Raw genomic sequence first — 26,634 nt, 5'->3', positions numbered from 1 at the left:
ACTAAGATCACGGCATCTGGCCTTTTCAATTCCTGGCAAATAGATGGGGAAGAAATGGAGGTAGTGACAGATTTTATTTTCCTGGGCTCCAAGATCACTGCAGATGGGGACTACAGCTAAGAAATTAAAAGACGCTTGCTCCTGGGGAGTAAAGCTATAGCAAACCTAGAGAACATACTAAAAAGCATAGACATCACCCTGCCAACAAAAGTGCGTGTAGTCAAGGCTATGGTTTCCCAGTTGCAATGTATGGCTGTGAAAGTTGGACCATAAGGAAGGCTGAGCGCCAAAGAATTGAGACTTTGGAACTCTGGTGCTGGAGAAGACTCCTGCGAGTCTCTTGGACTGCAAGGCGATCAAACCGGTCAGTCCTAGAGAAGATCAACCCTGACTGCTCTTTAGGAGGCCACATCCTGAAGATGCAACTCAAATACTTTGGCCACCTAATGAGAAGGAAGGACTCATTGGAGAAGAGCCTAATGCTGGGAACAATTGAGGGCAAAAGAAGATGGGGATGACAGAGAAGGAGGTGGCTGGATGGAGTCACTGAAGCAGTGTGCGTAAGATTAAATGGACTCCAGAGGATGGTAGAGGCCAGGAAGGCCTGGAGGAACGTTGTCCATGGGGTCACGATGGGTCGGACATGATTTTGCAACTAACAAAATGCTGTAAGTCACCTAGAGTCATTTGAAATCAGATGGGTGGCAAATAAATTTAATAAATAAATATTGCTTGTTTAAAAATCCTGGCTTAATGTTAGGTAATAATAACAATAGACAGAAAAGGAACATAGTCACAGAGTAGTAATGAATCAGAATACCCTTCTTTAACCTTAATTGCGTGTCCAATACACTGAAGGACATAAGGTTAGGAAAGGTTGATCGGAGCATTCCAGCCCCCCTCTACATTTTCTACAGGAATCATTTCATTCTCATAACATATATTTCTTTATTCGGTATTTGTTCTGCAGGGCTAAATATCAAGAGGCATAGATGACAATCTTGGTATTACAGGAAACATGGTAGTTGCTATTTATAGAGCCAGTGCAGCAGCAGGTGAACTTTCTGCTTTTGAAAAGCCACAGTGATAAAATTATTTCCAAGCTCCAGATCCCACCTAGGAACCGTGAAGGACTCTCCCGAGCTGAGAACCCAGAAGAGAATTTTGCAAGGACCTGGCTGAAAGAGAGGTAAGGAAACAGTTCAGATAAGGAATAACTCACACCAAAATCACCAAAAAAATATACATTCATGCTTTTGATCTAACTGAAATCTTTCTCTCTTACATGCACATAAACAATAAATTTGATCCTTTTATGAGATAAGGAGACTTACAGACGTAATCCAGATTCCTTCCAATATCTGTTCATGCTATTATACTTAAAAAAATGAAGCAAAGAATTTAGATCTGATTGTCTTTACATTAAAAAAATGACACTTATCTTTCTTGACGGTAAACAAGGATAGTAAGACTATAATTCATCTTGATAAATGAGATTTATCACAATATTTCACCATGTGATTCAAAAAGGAAGAACTAGATCTGTTTTTAAAATGACAACAGAAGGCTGAGCATTGTTTTATAAATTAATACAACTGGCAAATGGTGTAGCTAAATATGCTCTCAGGACTTTATGATTTTCAGTCATATCCCAGGATGGGGAGTAGCCTTTGATTAATTCTATCTAAAATGATATACTTATTTTGCATTGAGAAAATGTACCAACATAAGTGCATTAGTGGTCCTGGATTGTAATCAGGTCTAAGATGGATTCTTGAAGCTTGCATTCAGGTTGATATCTAATGTTCTCCAACAGACTTAAGTGGCAGTTTATCCTACCTTGTTCTTCATCTGATTTCCCAGATATCATCATTCTGGAACTGCAAACATAACAAAAAACACCATGAACTAGTATCTAATTATCCATTCAGATTCCTTTACACAATGTGGGTCTTTTGCCCTCCTGGCAATATTAATGACAGAACATGCTTGTCTTTAATAAAGATAAAAAGAACTAGAAAAATACAGAGGCTATTATGCGGAAAGATATCATAAAGGTGTTCACTTGGAGATGCTTACTTTTCAAATTGGGGTTAAAGGAAAGAGATCTGAAAGAAGAAATCACATGCTGGTAATATATTGGAAATATTGAACTGAGTTAGAGCTGTTATAGATGAAGGCCAGTCAACCACCAGATAGGAGTTTCTTTGTCATTTATAGAATGTTAGAGAAATCAATTGCATAATTAGACAAAAGGGAACCTACTAGTGAAACACTTGTCTGCGACGTTCCTTACACTGAAAATCTGATCAGATGCAAGATGTTATTTCATTATTCTGTCTCCCAAAAGAAGACATGCACATGCTTTATCTTATCTGGAAAATATTATTGTATATTGCTGTATATACATGTGTGAATATATGTGCATTTGTACATAGTGGCTGAGGTTTCAACTGTAGAGAAACCTGACACAAAAGCAGTAACACAGTTAACACATTGCCAACAGATACCTTCAAAATGTACAAAGAACTGATCATAAATCGTTTCCCAGCTAGCACCTTTCTCTGATATTCTTCTTTGCTAGATGGGATTTCAATATTGTAGAAGAGAATATCAATAGCTCAGGGTTGAACTGTGGAATTAAATTCTGGCATTCTTGCGTTCTCTGAGCCTGTATTTGTATACAGACACTTCATTACCCAACTAGGTAACATCATCAGTGCCTGATGATGTTACCTAATAAAATATCTGCAACCAACCAACCAGGCTTAGAGAGCTTCAAGAAGCCCATAAACGGAATTTCCTGACACTTAATCAAAACCTACTCTATTCTAGTTGAACACCATGAACCAAGTTGATATGACATCAACACTAGCCTTCTGTTAAGTTACTGCAAGCCACATTGCTCGTTCAGCAAATCAGAAAAGATACTACACCGTGCTCTGATCCACTACTTAGAAAACAACCATCCACTCTATTTTTCATTTTCTTTTTCCTAGAATGATGGATTGTGAATAAAGTCCCTGGAGTATATCCAAATTGGTCTCTATTTGTACAGCAGCAGTAATTCCAATTTGGGGATGAGGTGAATGAGATGGCTGTTATGGTTGCTGTAAGCAATTTAGATGATAGAAACCAAAACAGATGGGAGAGGAGGAGAAATAAGACATCTTGTGCCAATCCTATCAGCAGGAATGGGCAATCTGGTATCCTCCAGATTCTATGAATTACAACTCACTTTAATCTTGGCAAATGTTAAGGCTTGCAAGTGTCATAGTTCCAAAAATCTGGATGAACCAGATTACCCGAATCTGCCTGCTTGGCATAAAATACCATATTTTTCGGAGTATAAGACGCACCTACCTTTTTCGGTGAGGAAATCAAGAAAAAGAAATCTGCCTCTGCAGATTTTGCCTCCTTGCAGCAAACAGCAAACAGCCTGCTTTACTTTCATTTTCGTTTTCACCATAGCTTGATTAGCAGAAGAAGAAAAAAAATCTCCTTCCAGCAATTTACCTCCTTGCAGCAAGCAGCAGAGGCCCACGCAGCAATAGGCAATGGCAATCCCTGTTGGCTGTTTCTTTTTGCTGCTTGCTGCAAGGAGATAAATTGCTGTGAGGCAGAGGCCAAAGGATGGGGGCCAGTGGGTGGGAGGAGCTACATTCAGTGTATAAGATGCACCCAAATTTTCACCCCCTTTTAGGTGGGAAAAAGGTGCATTTTATACTCCAAAAAATACGGCATGTCAATTAATACTTGGAGTCATAAAGCGTTTAGAGAAAGTCACTCACACTCTCCTATCTACTTTTTTCAAAAACAACTCCAAGTGCCATCTATATTAAAAGTCAATTATGATGTGGAGAGGGAAAACCTTCAAATAATCTATTATGGAATGCTCAGGACTCAGTCCTCTCCCTCCCATTGTTTGATACCTACATAAAGCTATCAGATGAAGTAGCATCATTTGTGGTTGATATCCAGTTATATATTTCCACTCTAATGTGGATAGGAGATACAGTTGATGTCTTGATCCAGTGCCTGGAAACTATTGGTGGAAATAGGCATACACTGAATCCTGCAAATGCTATGGATCTGAAAGCCAGATGAATCTAAAGCTATGCTTTACTGGAAAAACTTGGTTCACAATCTAATGATCCTTCTGAAATCAAGGTTCCTGCTTGAACAGCAAGTGGAGATCATGACGGGGTGGGGGTGGATGGTTTGTACAATTACATCTTGTACACCAGCTGCAGACTGGAAACCTATGCAGAGCAAGTTACAACTGTACTGATGTAACTTGATCCGCATGGGGTTCCCATTGAATACGCTCTGAAAATGGTTGTTAGAGACACACAAAGTTTGTCCAACACCATTATGTACCACAGGAGCGGCACTGGCTACAAGTTAGTTTCCAAGTTAGTTTTCTATGAGTTAATTATATATATATAATATAACTATATTATATGATCTGACAGAGAGGCCTTATGGAAGACTATCATACAAAGGGACCATATTTGAACTTTTTAGAGAAGGGTCCTCTTTTGGAACAGCCTATCCTCCAACTATCTGGACCAAACTTCTTTCCTGCTATATTACATGGCTCTTCAGAAAGGCATCTGGAAATAAATGAGGATCATGCTAAATCTGAATAGCAGCACACTAAATTAAGTCCGTTGTTATGATTTTTAAAAATCCTAATCTTATTATGTTGATATATTCTAAACCTCTTGGAGTCTTTGGACACAGGGTAGCATATAATCCAAATCAATAAATATATAAATAATTGAGGTAGTTGAGGGAGTCCAACATTCTGTTCCGCCATAAAGCACTTTAAAAGAATAGTTGAAAGAGTTGTGCAAGAAGTTAAATTTTGTTTAGTTGGCTGGCAACAAATGGCACCACTCCTATTTTATAGTAAGGATATCACCATACTCCATACTCTCACTTCCCCTGTATTGCTTCCTTGGGAAATTAAATAATATTCTTTGTATGTGAGGTCATCTCTCCTGGAACTACTATCTGCCATGTATGACCTAGAAGGAAATAATTGCAGGAATCAAATAAATAGATGGCAGATCTATTTTCAATTCTATCTAGTAAACATTAACATAACATAACATAACATCAGAGTTGGAAGGGACCTTGGAGGCCTTCTAGTCCAACCCCCTGCCCAGGCAGGAAACCCTACACCATCTCAGTCAGATGGTTATCCAACATTTTCTTAAAAATTTCCAGTGTTGGAGCATTCACAACTTCTGAAGGCAAGTCGTTCCACTTATTAATTGTTCTAACTGTCAGGAAATTTCTCCTTAGTTCTAAGTTGCTTCTTTCTTTGAATTGGCGACCTGTCTATAGGAAATGGAAGCATGAAGACATTTTATTCCTTTGGCTCAATTTAATTATTATAATCTATTAGGGTTTTTTTCCTCTGCACTATATAATCACTATTTAGTGTAGCCTTTTTTATAGATCACTCTTTTTTTGATAATTCATGGACAATTTATGGAATTGTAAGTTTCTGTGGAAATCATTCAGAGGTTTCACAACTTTTTTGGGAGGGGGGGAAGAATTGCAACAAAGCATTGAAACACAAACAAGAGATAAAATACATGCATACCTTTTATATTCAATTTGCAATCTACAGAGGCTTCACCAAAAGGGTTCACAGCTTTGCATGTATAGACACCACCATCAAAAGGGCTAGGTTTGCGGATTTCTAGACAGCAAATCCCCTGGTCCATGTGTACTAGATACTTTGGGTCTTCTTGAATCTCCCTTTGGTTTTTCATCCACATCACTTTGGGCTAAAATAAAGACAAGACATGAAAGTGCATAAATATCCCAAAATATAGTTCAGCAGGATAAGATAGCATAGGTATATAAACTATTCCTCTTCATTACATTTCTATTCTTAACTCCCTTGTCTGCATTCAGTGAGGCTAATTTATACAAGTTTTCTGCCAGTATTGTTGTAGTTTGCATCATCCCTCCCCTATTTGCTCTGTAACAGCTACATATCTATCTGAATTCTATAGCTACTATATTTCTGGAGAAACTGTCAGGTATCCAGGGAGGCAGACATTTTGTCTACAAGTAGTTGAATTTATTTTTTGCCTCACTTTGCTTCATAAAATTTTAGAAGAGGTGGAATTTGTGGTTGGAAAGTAGGATGCATCACTTTCAATGTAAGCAAATATGGACTTGCAAAAAGAAATTGGAAGCTGACGCTTGGGAAATTTGACTTTTGCAAGGTCTGATGTGAAGAACATGAGGATATAGCAGGGGTGTCAAACTTGATTTCATTGAGGGCCGCATCAGGGTTGTGTTTGACCTTGCGGGCGGGGGTGGGTATTACCAGGGTGGGCATGGCCAGCATGACATCACTCATGTTGGGGGGTACCTATGGTGGCCCGAGCGGTCTGCCAGTGAAAACAGGCTTCCAAGCTCTGTTTTCAGCTGTGATGGCCTCCTGCAATCCTCTGCCAGCAAAAACGGAGCTCGGGGGGGGGGGGGTTGCATGCAATCCTCCCAAGCTCTGTTTTTGCCTGGCAGAGGTGCCGTGGGATCAGTGGTGGGTTGTTCCTGGTTCTGTCCAGTTCTTGAGAACCGGTAGTAAAAATGGCGGAAGGCTCCGCCCACCCACACTGACATTATATTTGGTGATCTGTACATGCGCAGAAGCGCACAGTCCCATTGCGAACTGGTAGTAAAGGTAAGTAGAACCCATCCCTTCGTGGGATGGTCCTTTGCTGTTTCCAGGATGGCCCCATGGGCCAGATCTAAGCAACCTGCAGGCCGGATCTAGGCCCCGGGCCTTGAGTTTGACACCCCTGGGATATAGTCTAATCTGAAGATCTAAATATAGCTATCCATTATTATTACCTTTCCTGCAGTGATACAGTCAGTCAGTATCAATTCAATAAAGTATTGTCAAGATTTATTTATATAATTTAGATATATTGAAAAAGATGTATTTTGAGGAAAAATACTTAGAAATATATATTTGGGGAGAAAAAGGTTGATATTTTTAAATGCAAATTGTCGCAAAAAACTTTACAAAGAAAATATACCATTATGGAAATGCATGTTGAATACAAGACAAAGCATTATAGACCAGAAGTAAGAAAGAATGTTTCCCCCTCCCAATACTCCCAACAAAAAGTCAGTCAAAGGCCTTCTTCAAGTTTATTTACACTTGGCTGGATTACTTCTGGCACAGAGATGTTCTGGCCACGTCTCCCCACGTGCCTGCCAAAATCTCTGAAGATAACTAGAAGATTATAGATAAAGCAAGAGTCACTCACGAACAGATTCTTCCATCCATGAAACAGTTTGCCCGCGCAAATTCACTTTGTCCAACACAAAAAGCCAAGAAGCTCTGCCTCCTGCTTTATCCCCTGTGGATGTCGCTCCATGACTCATCATTCCCTGAGCCTGTCTCAAAGTTTCCTCTGCTGCGCGCGCCGGTCACGTCTGCGCAGTCTCGCTTCAAGCCAAGATTGTTCTTGGGGCATTGCCAAATCAGAAGTAGGCCCGGGGGAATCTGGCCTTGCAGCCCCTCCTCCTCCTCCTGGGTTGGTGCCAGGGAGGGAGAGGGCCCAGGGGAAGCAGGCCTTGCCAGCTCACTCTCTGAATCATCCTTCTCCAGGAGTCCGAGTCTGGGAACATGGGTCACAACAAAGATCCCTCTTTCTTTTTAAGGGAAAAAGAGATTAGTTATCTCAATTTACCACTCTTCCTATTACCTACTATGGTATCCTATCTTGTTGCAGTTTAGTAGGCATCACATCCTACAACAGGACCCACCTTTGGGAAGCCTCGGACACAGCAGACGAGCTGGGTGCTGTAGCCCTGTGTGGTGGTTCTGTCTATCAGTGGCTGAGTGAATTTGGGAGGTTCACAGAAATCCCGGCTATGGAACTTCTCTGGTTTGTACACAATTCCTACAAAAACAAGGAGACCTTATTTTGAGATGTTTTGAATCATTAAGTAGTTCAACAGAAAGTAGGGGCAGATAATCTTTCATTGAGGATGAGGGTAACAATGTAAACATGAGAACAAATGATTCACTCATAATGAAGGGGCAAAATATTTAAAGAATTGGGGATTCTGCGGACGAATTTGGGGGGTTCCTTAACTTAGAAGTGTGCACAGATAACCTTGAAAAGGGTACACAAGAACAGTTAAGGCCAGAAAGAGTCAGACCTGGAAAAGAAATTCAAAATAACCAGTCAGTTTAATATAAGGGTCAGTAGTATAATGCAGAGGTCTCCAACCTTGGCAACTTTAAAACTTGTGGACTTCAACTCCCAGAATCCCTCAGCCAGCTTTGCAGGTGGCTGAACTCTCAGCCATGAGGATCCTGTCCATTTTCTCAGGATCAACCAGCTCGAACTCATCCTGTATAACAGGTCTTTTATCTCATTTCCAAAGAATCTGCCTAGCCATATTCCAAGTTTAAGTAAAATCAAATGACTTTGTGTGGTAGATGATATGACTATTCTTCACAGCAACCTGTCAAAATCCTCCCTACCCAAAAAGATCCTGGTCTACTAAAACAGGGCTGCTGGGCAGTCATTTCCAGATGCAATAAAGGCAGTGTCGTAAGCATGTTTTGCCACCCTTTATTTATTTATTTATTTATTACATCTGTATACCGCCCTTCTCCCAAAGGACTCAGAGCGGTTAACAGCCAGTTAAAAATACAATAAATACACATTAAAAACAGACTAAAAATTTATATAAATAGTGGCCAAAATATTAAAAAACTAAATAATACAGAAAACTAAAACCCCATTTAAAATTACTTAATCAGGCTAGCCCAGCTCGATGAAATAAAAGAGTCTTCAGCTCACGGCAGAAGGTCCGAAGATCGGGGAGTTGGCGAGGCAGCTCGTTCCAGAGGGCAGGAGCCCCCACAGAGAAGGCCCTACCCCTGGGGGTCGCCAGTCAACATTGTTTCACCCTTAAATTAGCACACATTACATACTACAACAACTAAGTAGCATGTCTGTAATCCTTGGGCTAATATCTAACCCAGCCATGACCTGCCCTATCCCGAAGGACTAATATCTAATGATTTACTATATTTTTTGATTCTCATTTCAAAACAATAAGAAAGTACTGCGAATTCCCAAAATGAGGTGGCTTGGCCTGGGAAGATCTGGGATCTTGAATAGTTTAGAGAGCCACTTGTACCGCTGAGGTCTCAAGTTGCCCACATCTGTGATGAAGAAAGAGCAGGATTGTTGTGCCTCGCCCGCCCTCCTCTCCTCAGCCGGGCCCCTCCCATCTCCTGCTATCTGAGCCAGAGACTGATAGTGAAGAAGAACGGCCTGGCATGCCTCCAGCCCCCAGCCCTGGCACCAAGCCCAGACAGACTGAGCAAACAAACCTCCCTACAGCGTGTGAGCATGAAGCCAGCCATGAGCTAGAATTGCCAGCAGCTGAGCAGGAGAATGAAAAGTGGACAGATCCCCGCTTCCGGAGAATGGAGAGGCGACATCAGCAAAAGGAAGGGTGGGGCAGGCCTGGATTTGTGCTGAGTCATGGAGCCACACCCCATGGCCTATATAAAGGATCTGCTTTTTGGCATTCCTTGAGTCAGGCAAAGTCTCATCTGGTTGCTGAAGTCACACCTTGGATTCCTGCCTGCCCTGAGAACTCTGACAGGAATTTGGCAAAGCTGCAGAGGCTTCGTGGCCACGCTTGATACAGACTTCCCAGACCCGGCCGTCAGAGGAGGAGTGGGACACGACAAGTATTTTTCTACTTTTCTATCATGCTTCATTAACCTTACCTGATTTTGTTATGTGCGTTACATTCTTTGTGACAGCAGCCGTTTCACTTAGACCACAAGGATTTTCTGAGAAAACTCGGAAAGAATAACTGTTGCCAATGACGAGATCAGATACTGTGCAGCTTGTATGGTTGTAATGTTCCAAAACTGTGAACCATTGCTGAGGAACAAAGCAGAAAGACCCTTAAACATTAAAGCACCCAGTTTAGGGAATTGAACATTTTGCACAAAATAGTTATGTTTTTTGCATGGCCTAAAAAAGGCAAGCACAATGATTTAGCCTTGACCCCCAAATTACATATAGAGGTGGAAAAAAACAACTGTTACATGTTACTACTTAGAAGTACGTGTGTGTGTGTGTGTGTGTGTGTGTATGTATGTATATGTGTATATATATATATGCTAACTGTATGATATATATATCTATGTTTTTGTGTGAGATGATGCTACATCTCAAGACATACACATGAATAGAAATATTGCAAAGTATACCAAACATGCCACAATCCCAGGTTGAAAGAAATAAATAGAATAGAATAGAGTAGTGTAGAGTAGAGTAGAGTAGAGTAGAGTAGAGTAGAATAGAATAGAATAGAATAGAATAGAATAGAATAGAATAGAATAGAATTTTTTATTGGCCAAATGTGATTGGACATACAAGGAATTTGTCTTGGTGCATATGCTCCAACAGTTGAGGAACCAAGTCTGTTTCAGGGATTTTGAATGGACAATCAGCAACAATGTCTCTTAAAAAGGCAAATTATATTGCCGTATTATTATTTCTGGAGAACTGAAGAAGAAAAGATTCTCAAGGGAAATGTATCTGCTGGACTGAATAGATATTGATTTATAAAGTTACTTACTTTACTTTATAAAATTACTTATATAGTTGATTAGCTTAACTACTATTTTTTTAACCATGATTTACCTTCATTTTCCATACCAAGGTACTGACCCAATTAACTGTATCTTTAAAAGATTAAAACAACTATTCAGGGATTTTCCATAACGTAATATTACTCTTATTCATTTCCTAACCTCATTTTCACCCCGTAATCCATCTGGGGGCAAATTCTATATATGGTAGGTACGTGGGAGTTAATTTTACACCAAAGATGATCTTATCAGTTGATGGTAACAAAATCAAGACTAGTAAGAAATTCCAAAAAAGGCTGGATTTACTTAATGACCGCATTATTCTCAACAACTGCAGTGTTTCATTTAACAAGCATGGCAAAAAAAAGAAGGTTGTAAATCCGGACAACACTCACTTAACAACCACCTTGCTTACCAACGGTAATTCTGATCCCAATTGCAGTCATACATTAAGGACTACCTGTATAACGTTTGAATAAAATTATGTAATGAAAGGAAGGTATTACCAAAGTCTTTCTAATATTCTAGAATGGTTCCTTCCCTTAGTCTCAATCTATGCCAAATTAGGGACTAGGCAGATATAGACTAAATGGAAGAATATTACTTGAAAGATAAATGATATTTGCTGGCTTATACCAGCTGATCAATCATATTCCAAGTTTTGGTTAAGGTAAAAACATATCATAAATGGCATAGTAATAGGTTAGCTAAATCCATTGAAGCATGTTCATTGAGAATGGCTATAGAACCACCATAATGCTTGCAAGATTTTTAGTTCAATTTTTCCCCATTCTAACCCCCCCCACCTTTTTTAAAAAAGGCTGCATTTTGTACACTGAATAGCTCTTACTTGAATCTTCATATCTGCTTTTTGGACCGTGTAGCCCTTGAGATCAGCATTGCCTTTATCCTGGGGTGGGTTCCATTCTAACGCAACATTAAAGCCCCAGGTGTCTACCACCTTTAGATTCTCAGGAGGGCCTGGTTTCTCTAAAAAGAAAAGAGAGAGAGACACACACACAGTATAACCATACCTCTCCTGAAGCACAGAATAAATAGCAAGACAAAACATTGTCACACCATTGATTTATCTAGCTCAATACTGTTAATGTTGACTGGAAACAGCTTTCTAGAGTTACAGTCAAGAATCTTTTTCAATCCTTTCTGGAGATGCTGAGGATTAAACATGGAACTTCCTGCCTGCTTTAGCATTCACTTTCACTTCACTTTCTAACAGAAAGCAAAATACTCTACAGAAAGTCCTCAGGTAACAATGGTAATTGGGATGCAAATTTCCATTGCTAAGTGAAGCCATTGTAAAGCGTAACATCCCATAACCATATCGTTTAGTACTGGCAATTCTGAGGCTCCTAGTTGCTGTTGTTAAACAAGGATTGCTGGTCCTTGTTGGTTGGTTTGCAAGCAGGCCACCAGGCAGGTACTGTAAGTGGCTGCTGCTAGGTGGGGGAAGAGGCATAGTTGCAATCTTCCCTGCCAGCTTTCCCATTGAATTTTCTTGTGGGAAGCCAGCAAGGAAGACTGGAAATGACGATTGTATGAAGCAGAACCCTACAACCATCATATGTGTGAGTCAGTTGCCAAGCGCCCAGATCACCATTATGTGACTGCAGGGGTGCTGAGAAGATTGGAACTTTGAGGACTGGTCATAAGTACTACTCATTCAGTTGTTGTAACTACAAATGGTTGCTGAATGAGTGGCTGTTAAATGAGGACTATAAGAATTTCTGAATACCTGTCTCTTTCAAACTAAGATTCTGCATCTTCAACCATTTTGGGAGGTATAGCTTTAATACAAGCAAAAACAGCTCTTACTCTTTCTAAAACTTTCATTTAAATAATTATGTAAATAGAAGAAAGAATATAATAGAAGGACTATATCACAATCAATCCTCCAATGTCCAATTATACTAGAACCAGATAGTACCATGAAAAATTGTACTGCATGGATTCCCATTTTAGAGAAGCTTGCTTCAATGAAGAAACATCTATGCCATTTAAATATTAGATACTTTATCAACTCATAGAGTTTATTGTTTATTTATTTTATTTAGTTAGTTAGTTTGTCAAACATGTATAAGATAGCAGATGTAAGTATAAACATTATTATGAATATAGGAAATGGATACAAATAGATGGAGACAATAGGACAGGGATGGTAGGCACCAATTTAATAATTGTCCTTACCAATCACCAGGAGATCAAAGGTAGCCACATCTTCAAATTCATCTAAGATCTTAACACTTATTTGGTATTTTCCAGAATCTTTGCGTTGTGCTGCACGAATAAAGAATACAGAATCCTTCTCAGTGTTGCGTACAACAACTTGTTTGGGGTCCAAAGGTTGGCTTTCTTTGGTCCAGGTCACTTGTGGCTTTGGCTTTCCCTAAGAAATGGGCATGAAAATGAATGTATCATATTAAATATTATTGTATTTAGATAAGGTTTACAAACAAAGTTTAATCTATCACAGCATTATGCAGTTTAGGGCTTTTCATGGGGATTAACAATAGGTCAGTGCTTATTAAAATACCAATGAGCAGGATATCTAAGACCAAGTTTCAAAGATGAAGCCAATCTACTTTAGAAGACTAAAAATCTCATGGGGAAAATACATTCAAATTCTACCCAAAAATGAAAATTAATTTGCTTTCAGTCTCTGTCTGTGATTTAACTATAATATTGAATCACATTTTCCATAAACTCTTTCAGAGGTGGATCATTTACAGGAAGGCATTTATTTTAGAATTATCTAAGTCTTGAATGTTTTAAGCAAGAATATTTCCATTTTTATGATGTCAGTAGCTTTTGATATAATATCACTTGAAAACCATTGTTTTTGTTTTAAACTTCTGTATGTGAGTCAGGAAATGGGGAAGGACTTGTTCATAGAAATTCATAGCCCCTTTATATCAGGGGTCTCCAACCTTGGTCCCTTTAAGACTTCAACTCCCAGAGTTCCTCAGCCAGCTTTGGGAATTGAAGTCCACAAGTCTTAAAGGGACCAAAGTTGGAGATCCCTGCTTTAGATAAATAAACAGCTGCCTCTGTTGCAAAATTCAGCATGGAGAATACAGAAATGTTTTCTTTTGTATTGTTTTTCAATTTTATAGAAAAACAACACCACCACCTTTCCAAACATTTCTGGTGATTTAAAGTCTTAAATTTACTTCGTTGACAGAAGATTTAACAACACCCATTGTAATGAATATATTTGTTACTGTGATTATAGAACCACCAAAACTTTTTTTTGTTTTCCATGAATATGCATTCTACATTGGTATATGTATTTTTATTACCCTTTCCTGATTGCTTGGATGAGTTGTATAAAGCAACCTGATACTACAGAAATGTTATAGCTATATCTAATGTATTAATTTATACAGCCTACCAAGAGACTTCTGCAGATTATCTGCAAATAAGCGATAAACTTTTTATCTGTACTTTTACGCGTGCTATGCATTGATAATAATGATGACAGATTGTAATAAAATTGGGTAAACTCTTTTTCTTATTGTATCATGCTCTGAAATAGGTATCTAGATAAAATAAATAATGGTGAAAAAACATTTACCTAAAATTCTTGCATTCTAAGCTATGAAGAACAACACTAATAACAAAATTAAGGTAAGCTAATAGTAATACAAATGTGACTCCAGTAAAGTTGGAGCTCCAGCTGCTCTTTGAAGGGAGGGGTTGAGGTCCATGGTAGAACCCAGTCTGCAAATATCCAAGAAACAAGGAAATGCCTCTCTGTGCTAATCCACATGATTTACTATTTTTGGCAGAGAGCTATTTTAGACATTGGGCTACAACCTTCTACTCCATTACTGGACTGAAGAATATTGCTTGTTCTTTCTGAATGTAGATAGCAACCTCCCTTTAACAAAAGAGATTCTGTTAGGTAAAAGAGGATACATTTCAGTATTCAGCGATCAGCTGCTTTCACAAGACTGGCAAGATGCAAATCAAATGCTCTTATGAACTCCAAACTTGTCAACTATTCAGACTGCAAAAAGAATAATTTGGGAATTACCTTAGGATTTCATGGCTCGTGTAGCATTCTGTCTGTAGTTCTAACTTGCTCCTCTAAATTCTAGTATTTCCGTTTGTCTAAACCTATTAGCTTTCCTCTCATTCGACTACACATCTTTTTTTTTGAAAAAAAGTTTTTTTATTTTATTTCACATAGAGATATTATAAATGCATATATAGTCTCTTATCCATTGTTAATCATTTATATACTCTTTACATTTTCATTTTAATTCATTCATCATCCTACGCATTTTTTTAAAGAATATATATATACATATATATCTCCCTCCTTTCTAACCTTCTTGCCTACTTTATTTTCTCCTTCCTTCCTTCCTCTCCTTTTCCCTTTCTTCTCTTCCTCTCTCCCCTTCTTCCCTCTTAGCTACCCTCTACTCCTCTTTCCATTCTCTCTCCCTTACTGGTGTCCAAGCAGCCCCGATTTTCTATTCATATATACTTTCTTTTCAATTTATTTTCCATTTAGCTAATTTCACATATATTACCATAGTTGTACTACACATCTTCAAGGGCAGTTAGACTTCTTTCAAAACTTAAATCAAGTCAATTCCTTCTTCTCTAATTCTGTTTTGCTCAGTGAAATCCCGTATACTACAACTCACTTCAATGTAGGTGATGCTACTATCTGTTCACATTTGCCTCTTAAGTGATGTTTATGAGATATAATGGTTAAAATGCTTGACGGGGATCAGGAAGACCCAGGTTCTAAAACCATCCACAGCTCTAGAAGCTCACTGGGTGACCTTGGACCTCCTACTCTCTTTCCCTCTCTGTCTCTGTCTCTCTGTCTCTCTCTCTGTTCCAAATACCGCATCATAGCTTTCTGGGGAAAACAGCAGGAAACACCATGTGTGTTGCCTTGTGCTCCAGAATAAATGACAGAATTCAAAAACTCTTCCTCAAACAAGACCAAAAGAGCAGAGATAATGGCAAAGAAATTCTAATTCACATACCCAGAATGGGATCAAGAGGTTTATCGTATCCCCCACAGTCCTCAGGTACAATTCTCTTAAGTAGCGTGGAAGTCGGATCTTGGGCTGCTCTGGACAAAGCAAAATGATACCAATATGTTACTAATTTTGTAGGAGTCTGCTGTGTGAACAACACTTTTGTACAACTTTAGTTGGCCCAATAAAGATACTGCCTGTTTTGCTTCTGGATTTTCCCCCTTATGATCAATACTTACTATACTTTCTCATTAAAATAGGTACCATCAATTGCAGGTTATGAAATTTCTATGGTTTTTCATATTTTCACACAAAAAAATAGAGAAGTATTGATCCAGCTAAAATTTCTGAGTCAGTTTGAATTATTGAATCAGCTAGATTTATTTTGACATGATTTTCATCAAATCTTTTCAATTCAGGATTGTGATTCAGAATAACAGAGTTAGACGGGACCTTTGAGTTCTTCTATTCCAATCCCCTGTTCAAGCAGGAAACAATTGTTACCCAATCTCTTATTGAAAACCTCTAATACTGGAGCACCCATAACATCTGGTGGCAAGTCTTTCCACTGATTAATTATTCTAACTATCAGGAAATTTCTCCTTAGTTCTAGGTTGGTTCTCTCCTTGATTAGTTTCTATCCATTGCTTCTTGCCTGCCTTCAGCTGCTTTGGAGAATAGCTTGACTCCTTCTTCTTTGTGGCAATCCCTGAGATATTGGAACACTGCTATCATGTCTCCCCTAGTCCTTCTTTTCATTAAACCAGACGTACCCAATTCCTGCAACTGTTTTTCATATGTTTTATCTTCCAGACCTCTAATTATCTTTGTTGCTCTTCTCTACACTCTTTCTAGAGCCCCAACATATTTTTATATTGTGGTGACCAAAACTGGATGCAATATTCCAAGTGTGGTCTTACCAAGGCATTATAAAGTGATATACATTGATTTAATATAAATTGATTTAAGGTTTGCTAAATCTTCAAGCTGGTACAAAGATATCTGATTCAATGGACCAAGTTGATTCAAAGATTCATTTTAAAGGAGTGATTTGACTGAAATGTCTTCAAACTGAATTTCTACATTGAAGCTTCCCATAGATGTAGAGAAATCCTCTTCTTGCGGGGGTGGGGGGAGAGATTTAGAATGAAAGAAAATCTGGAACATTTAATTTTTAACATTTAATTTTTCTCATCTGCCACTCTTATGTTTTACATTGCCAGAAGATTTTCTTTTTCTTAAAAGGATTAAATAAACAAATAAAAAAGCTGGGACTTGGAGACAGCAATAATTATAGGCTACTGCAATGAGGTTAGCATTATTGTCATTTTGGGCATTGAAAACCAGAGCACCTAGTTGAGCTAAAAAATGATACTATTAGAAAGCTAATTTAAAATTAATTATATATAAAAAAATCCTTAGGGTTTAAGATACCATCACAGTTGGTCCTAATTGCTGCTATAGAAGAATGCAAGCACTCTACATTAATTGGTTCCCAGAGGTATAGAGAAAGCAATCTTATTAGTCAAACAGCCAAATGCAAGAACAATTTGCTCTGGATTCTGTTTGCAAATGGTGTAGCACTTAAATTACAGGTAGTCCTCCACTTACAACCACAATCGAGCTCAACATTTCTGTTGCTATGTGAGACATTTGTTAGCTGAGTTTTGCCCCATTTTGCGACCTTTCTTGCCACAGTTGTTAAATAAATCATGGCAGTTGTCAAGTTAGTAACACGGTTAACTGAATCTGGCTTTGCTTTCAGAAGATCCCAAAAGGTAATCACATGACCCCAGGACACTGCAATTGTCATAAATATGAGTCAGTCTGCCAAGCATCTGAATTTTGACCTCGTGACCATGGGCATGCCACAACAGTTGTAAGTATGATAAATGATCATAAGTCACTTTTTTCAGTGCTATTGTAACTTCGAATGGTCACTAAACAAACTTTTTTAAGTGGAAGACTACCTGTACAAGCATATAACAATGTGATATATACTGCAGGATAGCCTTATCAGAGTTTTTGGAAAACCAGTCTTCATCGTTATCAGCTGCAAAGAGATGACATCGGCCAAAGAGGTTGTAGAAAAAAATGCTTTTAAAAGTAAAAAAAAAAAAAGTTGGCCACCCCCACCCAGTCACATTACCCCCCCACCAAGCCACGCCCAGAACCGGTAGTAACAAATTTTACACTTCACCACTGCTCTAATTCTTTCTATTTTACTTTCATATCATTTGAAAACAGCTCAGAGCTTTTCTGGAACTAAATGGCATAGAAATTGCAGGAATAAATACTTGGATGCTTTGCATTTGCAGTTGATCAAGTTTACATTGCATGCTTACTGTGGGATTATAGTTACCTTTTTAAATCTCCCATCAGCATTAGGTTTTGTTTTTTTATAAATTACCATGTTAAACTGGGAAAAACGTTTTATACACATTTAATAAATATACCAAATAACTAACCTGGAATCCTAAGGGAGCAAGAAAATGACATCCAATTGTGACTATGATCACTACAATCTTGGTTCGGATGAAACATTAATATTATTAGTGACAAAATATGAGTTACATGTATTAGATTATATCAAGCAGCGCCCACATTATGATTTTTCTAAGTCAGCATGAAACTGAAAGCTTCAAATATTGTTTGTCAAAAATAGGAATAAGGACATTTGCTCACATTAGAACGTCTTGTTAAAATGGTCCATCTGCTCAGCTCTGACAACATAAATGTGATGTTTTAATACAGTCAATGTTTTAAGTGAAATCCTAAACTGCATTCTTTCAGATCCAGACAAAGAAACATTGCAGACAGAGAATAGTTGCCAACAAAATGGTAATCCATTTGTCTCAACAGTTGTAGCACCCTCTCTACCTCTTTTATTATGTAGTCTTCTATTGTCTGGATTTTTTAGTACTTGCAGACTATTTTAAGGGACTGACCTTTGGCTGCAATAAAGAGTCAATGTTGTTGTGCTGGTAATCTGTGGTAGATCTTCTGGCTTGTTAAAAACTGAAATGCATAACTATGGATTGCCAGTTTGAGGACAATTGATTGACATGGAACAAGGTGTTTTTGTTTTTGTTTTATGTTCTATGCCATTTTAAAAATTAAACTCAATGAAAAGAATGATTATCTTAGTGGGTCAAGTGACAACTTACCTAAAAAAATTATGGCAATTTCTTCTCCCAAGCACTGATCTTGTATATGCACATGCACGTGCTCACAATGCACACACACACACACATTTACAGATACATACCAAGAATTTTTCTGATGAGAAGCGGCTGGTCCAGAAATGCTGGTTGACTAACTGCATTACCTTTCACAGCTTTCACTCGAATATGAAGTTTATCTCCACATATTAAATTGTGGATTGTGTAACGAATACAAAGAAAGGGTTTGTTGTTGGCTGTCACCCAGTTTGTTGCTAAAACAAAAATGTGGAAAAAGATCAGCAGCAAGTAATTCTGTACCAAAGAACTAATATTAAAAATCTGTTCAGGAACATTGAGACCTTTATTATCTTCCAAAAAAGTAGCCTTTTGAAGTCTGATTCTCTTCAGAGGTATTTGACATGGTTTGGGAATAATGGAAGATGGAAATCACCAGGTTTGGAAATACTGAATAAGTTCTCTCAGTTTATTTAAAAAAGAAAACTGAAGATGACTACTGAGCATAGAAGAAGATGTTTTCAACTAGGTACAGTATAGAGGAGATGTGGCTCTTTGAAATTATTTATCACATGGAAATAAAAAGCCATATTGTCTAATAATTTGTTTACTTCTGATCAAATACAGTATATATATTTTAACTGATTTATAAATAGATATATTCCAATTTTCCTTATAGCACTTCTTGTTGCAATTATTCCACACAACAACCCTGTGACCTCAAATAACCAAGAATGATGGGCTGGAAATTACACTGTGAGATTCCACAGCCAAGGGTGTACTTGAACCTGAGTGTCTTTGCTCCTTGTCCAACACTTTAACCACCGCACTGTGCAGAATCTCAGCTCTCAATTTTCCTCCCTATTGTTTCAACTTCCTTATTGTTACCATGAAAACTTGTAGATATTATTTAGATCTTCTTTTGTGGACATTTTTATCAAGTTGACAAAAATGTTACTTGATTCAAGATTAATAGTTTGTAATCAATCAGAAATATAATCAGGGAGCAAATATAATAGCCCTCCAAACACATCAAGTGGCTATGCAATACAGTAATATAGTCATACAAGCTGAAACTGGCTAAAATGAAATATTCCATAAACAGTTTGAAACAGAATATACTCTGCAAGCAATGCCAACAGCTAAATTCAATGTAATGTATTTATATGAAGTTATTTATCCTCCTGTATTTCTAACACCCCATCTAATCAATCTTTGTAAACCATCTGCTTTTCAAATTAAAAAAAGGGAAATAATCAGCTGCTACCTCATCAATGCTAGATGAATTTAACAGATTTTGTTCATTATTTATTGTCATTGTAACATGTTGTGAAACAATCTTTTTTTAAAAAAAATCCACTCTGTTATGATGGCATCAATATATCATTTACTTATTGTATAGAGTTGTTCATAAATGAAATGTCCTAAACCAGGTTTTCCAAAGCAGATTTCATTACAATATTTTTGCAGAAAACCGGCATATATTTTCAGTTTTCAGCAAAACCATAGCAAACAATTGGTTCGCTTAACAACTGCCACAAAAATGTTCTAAAATCGAGTCAGTCACATTAGTGACCTGCTTTATGGCCATCATGATGGTAACATGATGGGTCCTTGAGTGGCTCAGGCTGCTAATGCAGTCTGTTATTAACAGCAGCTGCCTGCAATTACTGCAGGTTCTAGTCCCACCAGGCCCAAGGTTGACTCAGCCTTCCATCCTTTATAAGGTAGGTAAAATGTTGTTGGACATTTTTGTTGTTGGACATTTTATTCTAGATTGTTGGGGGCAATAAGTTGACTTTGTATATAAATATACAAATAGAATGAAGACTATTGCTAACATAGTGTAAGCCGCCCTGAGTCTTCGGAGAAGGGCGGGATATAAATGTAAATAAATTTAAAAAAGCAAACAGGCGCCTCCTCTATAAGCTGAAAAACGTTGATGATCATTAAAAGATAGCAACAAATATTCACTCTTTGCTCCACCTAGTGATAACCTTGCAGGGACGTGCTGAGGAGTTTAACGGTTATCTATACGATAAAATCGTTCAGCTTCGAGACGGTCTAGACCAAAATTGCGACGATTCAGATGAGGCGTCTGAGGGTGGTCTTGGTGACATTTTCTGGGATGAGTTTGACCCTGTGGCTCCCGAGGACATGGACAGGTTGCTGGGTAGGCTGAATGCCACCACGTGTTTACTGGACCCGTGCCCATCCTGGCTGGTGCTGGCCACTCAGGAGGTGACACGAGGCTGGCTCCAGGCGATTACGAGTGCCTCCTTGTTGGAGGGAGTCTTTCCGGCCGCCTTGAAAGAGGCGGTGGTGAGGCCCTCCTCAAGAAGCCCTCCTGACCCGCTGTCTTAGGTAATTATCGTCGGTCTCCAACCCGCCGGCGAAGGTTGTAGAGAGTATGGTGGCATATCAGTTTCCCTGCACCTGGATGAAACTGTCTATCTAGACCTGCTCCAGTCCGGTTTCCGCCCGGAGACAGCATGGAGACGGCTTTGGTCGCGTTGGTGGATGATCTCTGAGGCCAGGGATAGGGGTTGTTCCTCTGTCCTGGTCCTATTAGACCTCTCAGCGGCTTTCGATACCATCGACCATGGTATCCTGCTGCGCCGGTTGGAGGATTGGGAGTGGGAGGCACCGCATCGGTGGTTCTCCTCCTATCTCTCCGACCGTCGCAGATGGTGTTGACAGGGGCAGAGGTCGCCCCGAGGCGCCTCACTTGTGGTGCCGCAGGGTCGATTCTCTCGCCTTCTGTTCAACATCTAAATGAAGCCGCTGGGTGAGATCATCAGTGGCTTCGTGTGAGGTACCAGCTGTACGCTGATGACACCCAGCTGTACTTCTCCACACCGGCCACCCCAATGAAGCTATCAAGTGCTGTCCCGTGTTTGGAAGCCGACGGGTCTGGATGGGGAGAAACAGGCTCAAGCTCAATCCTTCCAAGACAGAGTGGCTGTGGATGCCGGCATCCCGCACAGTCAGCTGAGTCCTCGGCTGACTGTTGGGGCGAGTCACTGGCCCCGATGGAGAGGGTGCGCAATCTGGGCGTTCTCCTGGATGAACGGCTGTCTTTTGAAGATCATTTGACGGCCGCTCCAGGAGAGCTTTCCACCAGGTTCGCCTGGTGCGCCAGTTGCGCCTTTCTAGACCGGGATGCCTTATGCACGGTCACTCACGCCTCGTGACGCCTCGCCTGGATTATTGCAATGCTCTACATGGGGCTCCCTTGAGGGGCATCCGAGGCTCCAGTTAGTTCAGAATGCAGCTGCGCTGGTGATAGAGGAGCCCTCGTGGCTCCCGTGTTACACCTATCCTGCGCAGACTGCACTGGCTACCTGTGGCCTTCCGGGTGCGCTTCAAGGTGCTGGTGACAATCTTTAAAGCGCTCCATGGCATAGGGCCGGGCTATTTACGGGACCGCCTACTGCTACCAAATACCTCTCACCGACCCGTGCGCTCTCACAGAGAGGGACTCCTCAGGGTGCCGTCAGCTAGGCAGTGCCGTCTGGCGACACCAAGGGGAAGGGCCTTCTCTGTGGGGGCTCCCACCCTCTGGAACGAACTCCCTCCAGGACTTCGCCAACTTCCGGACCTCCGAACCTTTCGTCGCGAGCTTAAAACACACTTATTTATCTGCGCGGGACTGGATTAGATTTTAAAGTTATGGGTTTTAAGGGTTTTTATTATTTATACTATTTAAATTTGGGGCAATAGAATAAGTTTTTTAATTGTTTTTTAATCTGTATTTATATGTATTTTAACTGCCTGTGAACCGCCCTGAGTCCTTAGGGAGATAGGGCGGTATATAAATTTGAAAAATAAATAAATAAAAATAAATAAATAACCTGAGTGTTTTTAGAGCAACTATGGCAGGGCTGTCAAACTCCTGGCCCACAGGCCAGATGCATCATTTGGTGGCCACACCCAGGCCCAATTTAGCGAAGGGGAAAAAAGTCCTGATACATCATGTGATGCTGCTGTGACGCCGTGAGTTTGACACCCCTGAACTATGGCATACCTGTGTGGGACATTTTGGCAGCTTCTATTATATGTTATCTAACATTCTTATATAAGGATTTCTTACAAAAATTCTATTTGAAACAGGGTTTCAACAGGGGTGTAATCCAGTGGTGGGATTCAGCCAGTTCGCACCACTTCGGGAGAACCAGTTGTTAACTTTCTGAGCAGTTTGGCAAACTGGTTGTTGGAAGAAATCATTAGGGCAGAGAACCAGTTGTTAAATTACTTGAATCCCACCACTGGTGTAATCATGCTCCAAAGATGTAACAAAAATGTAGCAAATAACCAAATTTTTTATATCTTGCTTTCCCTTATTTGAGTAATGCCACATTACTCATGTGGATGTTTGCACATGATTTCTGGCCTGTATTACTTGTCAGTTGAGCAGAACCAGTGCAACACTTGCAGAGGAGAATTTACCTCTGTGAAATATATTCCCACCTTACACTCTTCAAGAGCAAGTCTCATGTCAAATTCTAGATAAATTTATAATTCTATAAAGTGGTTGTTCCACCCTATCTACTATATAGCATGAAGCAGTAGTGAAATCCAATTTTTTTTTTACTACCGGTTCTGTGGGCATGGCTTGGTGGGTGTGGTGTAGCTTGGTGGGCGTGCAAAATCTCCATTCCCACTCAACTCCAAGGGAAGGATACTGCAAAATCTCCATTTCCACCCCACCCTGGGGCCAGCCAGAGGTGGCATTTGCCGGTTCTCCAAACTACTCAAAATTTCTGCTACCCATTCTCCAGAACCTGTCAGAACATGCTGGATTTCACCCCTGGCATGAAAGAGAAAGAATGTAATTTGGTGATCAACTGTGCTACTACTTAGCAGAAGTAACAATTTCATTTTTTAAAAACAACAACCGAGCAACACTTTTCAAGATTTCAATGAAGATTACAGCAAATCTATTCCCCTCCCATACTATTCTCTTTGACTGTGGCTGCCAACTATCAAGAGGAGAAACAATGCATTCATACTAATTGATATGCCAATGCTGCAATTTTTCATGCTTGCAAGGGAATAAAACTAAACCTACTTCCATCTTTGCAGTACTCCACTACATATCCGTCCAGACCAGAAGGGCCCACATTTTCAGGACCATCCCATGTTAGGGTCACAGAGCTGTCAGTCACATCCTCCACTGCCAAATTCAGCGGTGCACTGAAAGATGCTGCCACTATAAATATAGAAGCATTAATAGAATAGAATAGAATAGAATAGAATAGAATTTTTATTGGCCAAGTGTGATTGGACACACAAGGAATTTGTCTTGGTGCATATGCTCTCAGTGTACATAAAAGAAAAGATACGTTCATCAAGATACAACATTTACAACACAATTGATGGTCAATATATCAATATAAATCATAAGGATTGCCAGCAACAAGTTATAGTCATACAGTCATAAGTGGAAAGAGATTGGTGATGGGAACTATGAGACGATTAATAGTAGTGCAGATTCAGTAAATAGTCTGACAGTGTTGATGGAATTATTTGTTTAGCAGAGTGATGGCCTTCGGGAAAAAACTGTTCTTGTGTCTAGTTGTTCTGGTGTGCAGTGCTCTATAGCGTCGTTTTGAGGGTAGGAGTTGAAACAGTTTATGTCCAGGATGCGAGGGATCTGCAAATATTTTCACGGCCCTCTTCTTGATTCGTGCAGTATACAGGTCCTCAATGGAAGGCAGGTTGGTAGCAATTATTTTTTCTGCAGTTCTAATTATCCTCTGAAGTCTGTCTTTCTTGTTGGGTTGCAGAACCGAACCAGACAGTTATAGAGGTGCAAATGACAGACTCAATAATTCCTCTGTAGAACTGAATCAGCAGCTCCTTGGGCAGTTTGAGCTTACTGAGTTGGCGCAGAAAGAACATTCTTTGTTGTCCTTTTTTAATGATGTTTTTGATGTTAGCTGTCCATTTTAGATCTTGCGATATGATAGAACCTAGAAATTTGAAGGTTTCTACTGTTGATACTGTGTTGTCAAGTATTGTGAGAGGTGGAAGTATGGAAGGGTTTCTCCTAAAGTCTACCACCATTTCTACGGTTTTGAGTGTGTTCAGTTCCAGATTGTTTTGGTTGCACCACAACAACGTTTGACCTCTCGTCTATATGCGGATTCGTCATTGTCTCCAATGAGACCAATCACTGTTGTGTCATCTGCGAACTTCAGTAGCTTAACAGATGGATCATTGGAGATGCAGGCATTGGTATACAGAGAGAAGTGGGGAGAGCACACAGCCTTGGGGGGCCCCTGTGCTAATTGTACAGGTATTTGATGTGATCTTGCTTAGCTTCACCTGCCGCTTCCTGTTTGTTAGGAAGCTTGTGATCCACTTGCAAGTCTGTTCCGGTATCTGTAGCTGGTTTAGCTTAGTTAGAAGAATGTCTGGAATGATGGTATTGAATGCTGAACTATTAACTCACAGTTCTCCCTGAATGGCTTAGCTGGACAAGCTGAGAATATTTGCTGGTTAACATAAACACATCCCTACTTGTTGCACACAACTTTTAATTGTAATCAGTGTCTCAGATGAATTTATGAGTAGAGAACTATGCCATCATTGGGTTCCAACTGACAATGCATACTGAAATTCCAGGGGCCCTTGTGAACCCATATCCATGCATAGGGATTTCCATAGAACCAAACAATCTACCTGTGCTGAGTTTCCCACTGGGTGAACGTTCCATACAGAAAGTTAAAACTTCATATAATAGGCTCTTTCTCATTTTCAACTGTACAACCAGTTATTTGGGCACCACACTAAAAGCAGACATTAATATCTGCAATTAAAGAGTGACTGATGTGCAAACATTTATTTAACGAGATCTATGCTTTCCCTAGATCAGTTTTCCCCAGCTTGATAGGTTCTAGAAGTTATGGTTCTAGCCCCTTGACAGAATTCCCAAGAATGGCCAATGCAAAATCTAAAAGCTCTAGTTTTAAATTATCCACAGAGTTCAAGGATGGGGCAGGCTGATCTAGATATCAAAGACTTGACAAGCATGTTGCACGAAGATCATGGGCATCTGTGGGTGAAGTGGGTGCAAATGACATGTGCCCACTGACATACTCAAACAAATGCTATGAAATATGTCCTGGTGTCAGATGTCTTAACATAAGCATCTATTTGCAGCATCTGTGCGCCTGTCTCCTAATGCACTTTGTCATCGTTTTAATGTCATCCCATTTACAATGCTTATCATCTTCATTTAGCTTTGGGGAAGCTGTAGCCTACCATAACCCTTTCCCCCTTTCCCCATGGAAGACAATGATTTTTAAAAAGAGTGTTGTCACCAGCATCACAGGAAATGATCGGAATATGAGTGTTTTACATTGCTGTTTGAACGTCGACTGGGGGGGAAATACCCCTCCATTCCCCCAGCACGCCACCCATCATCGCATCACCTGGCTGGGTGGCCTGGAGGAAAGAGGGCCACGCAGCCCTCCTTCCCTTCTCTTCACCGCCTCCCGTCTGCCTCCCTCACCTTCTTCCGGCTTCTTGATGGGCAGGGCGTGCTCTGCAGCGGGCGCCGGCTGGCTTCTCGCTCCGGTCAGGTTAGTTGTCGGGGATTCCTCCGGATCCGCGGGCAGGTCGACCTGTGGAGCCGCCGGAGCAGCTTCGAGGTTAGACATCGACGGGCGGAGGTGTTCAAGCGGTCCAGTTTCCCGCTCGCGGAAACGAGCTCCTGTGGGCGCTTTCCCTCCCGGGGTGCTCCTGCTCCTATCGG

At 39.9% G+C, this 26,634-nt stretch overlaps 1 protein-coding gene across 4 annotated transcripts; it reads right to left on the bottom strand.

Moving 5' to 3' along the window:
• Nucleotides 1–444: 444 nt before the first annotated feature.
• On the bottom strand, nucleotides 445–26,634 carry MYBPH (myosin binding protein H). 4 transcript variants are annotated; one of them, XR_009154298.1, is made up of 11 exons: nucleotides 26,392–26,632; nucleotides 23,944–24,084; nucleotides 18,962–19,129; nucleotides 15,700–15,788; nucleotides 12,881–13,079; nucleotides 11,526–11,665; nucleotides 9,800–9,959; nucleotides 7,807–7,943; nucleotides 5,618–5,804; nucleotides 1,723–1,880; nucleotides 447–1,178 (listed from the first exon to the last, which is right to left on the bottom strand). XR_009154298.1 is itself a non-coding variant. In XM_058176122.1 (11 exons), the coding sequence occupies exons 1-10, from the start codon at nucleotides 26,537–26,539 to the stop codon at nucleotides 1,870–1,872; spliced, it is 1,380 nt and encodes a 459-aa protein (XP_058032105.1). In that variant the 5' UTR covers nucleotides 26,540–26,631; the 3' UTR covers nucleotides 466–1,178; nucleotides 1,840–1,869. The 4 variants fall into 4 exon arrangements, 2 of the variants coding, with proteins under 2 accessions (XP_058032106.1, XP_058032105.1); XR_009154297.1 differs by having other exon boundaries at nucleotides 448–1,178; nucleotides 1,727–1,880; XM_058176122.1 differs by having other exon boundaries at nucleotides 466–1,178; nucleotides 1,840–1,880; nucleotides 26,392–26,631.

The sequence above is a fragment of the Ahaetulla prasina genome, chromosome 3 (assembly GCF_028640845.1).
Source record: "Ahaetulla prasina isolate Xishuangbanna chromosome 3, ASM2864084v1, whole genome shotgun sequence".
Classification (NCBI taxonomy): domain Eukaryota; kingdom Metazoa; phylum Chordata; class Lepidosauria; order Squamata; family Colubridae; genus Ahaetulla; species Ahaetulla prasina.
This window is presented reverse-complemented; position numbering and strand designations above follow the sequence as displayed.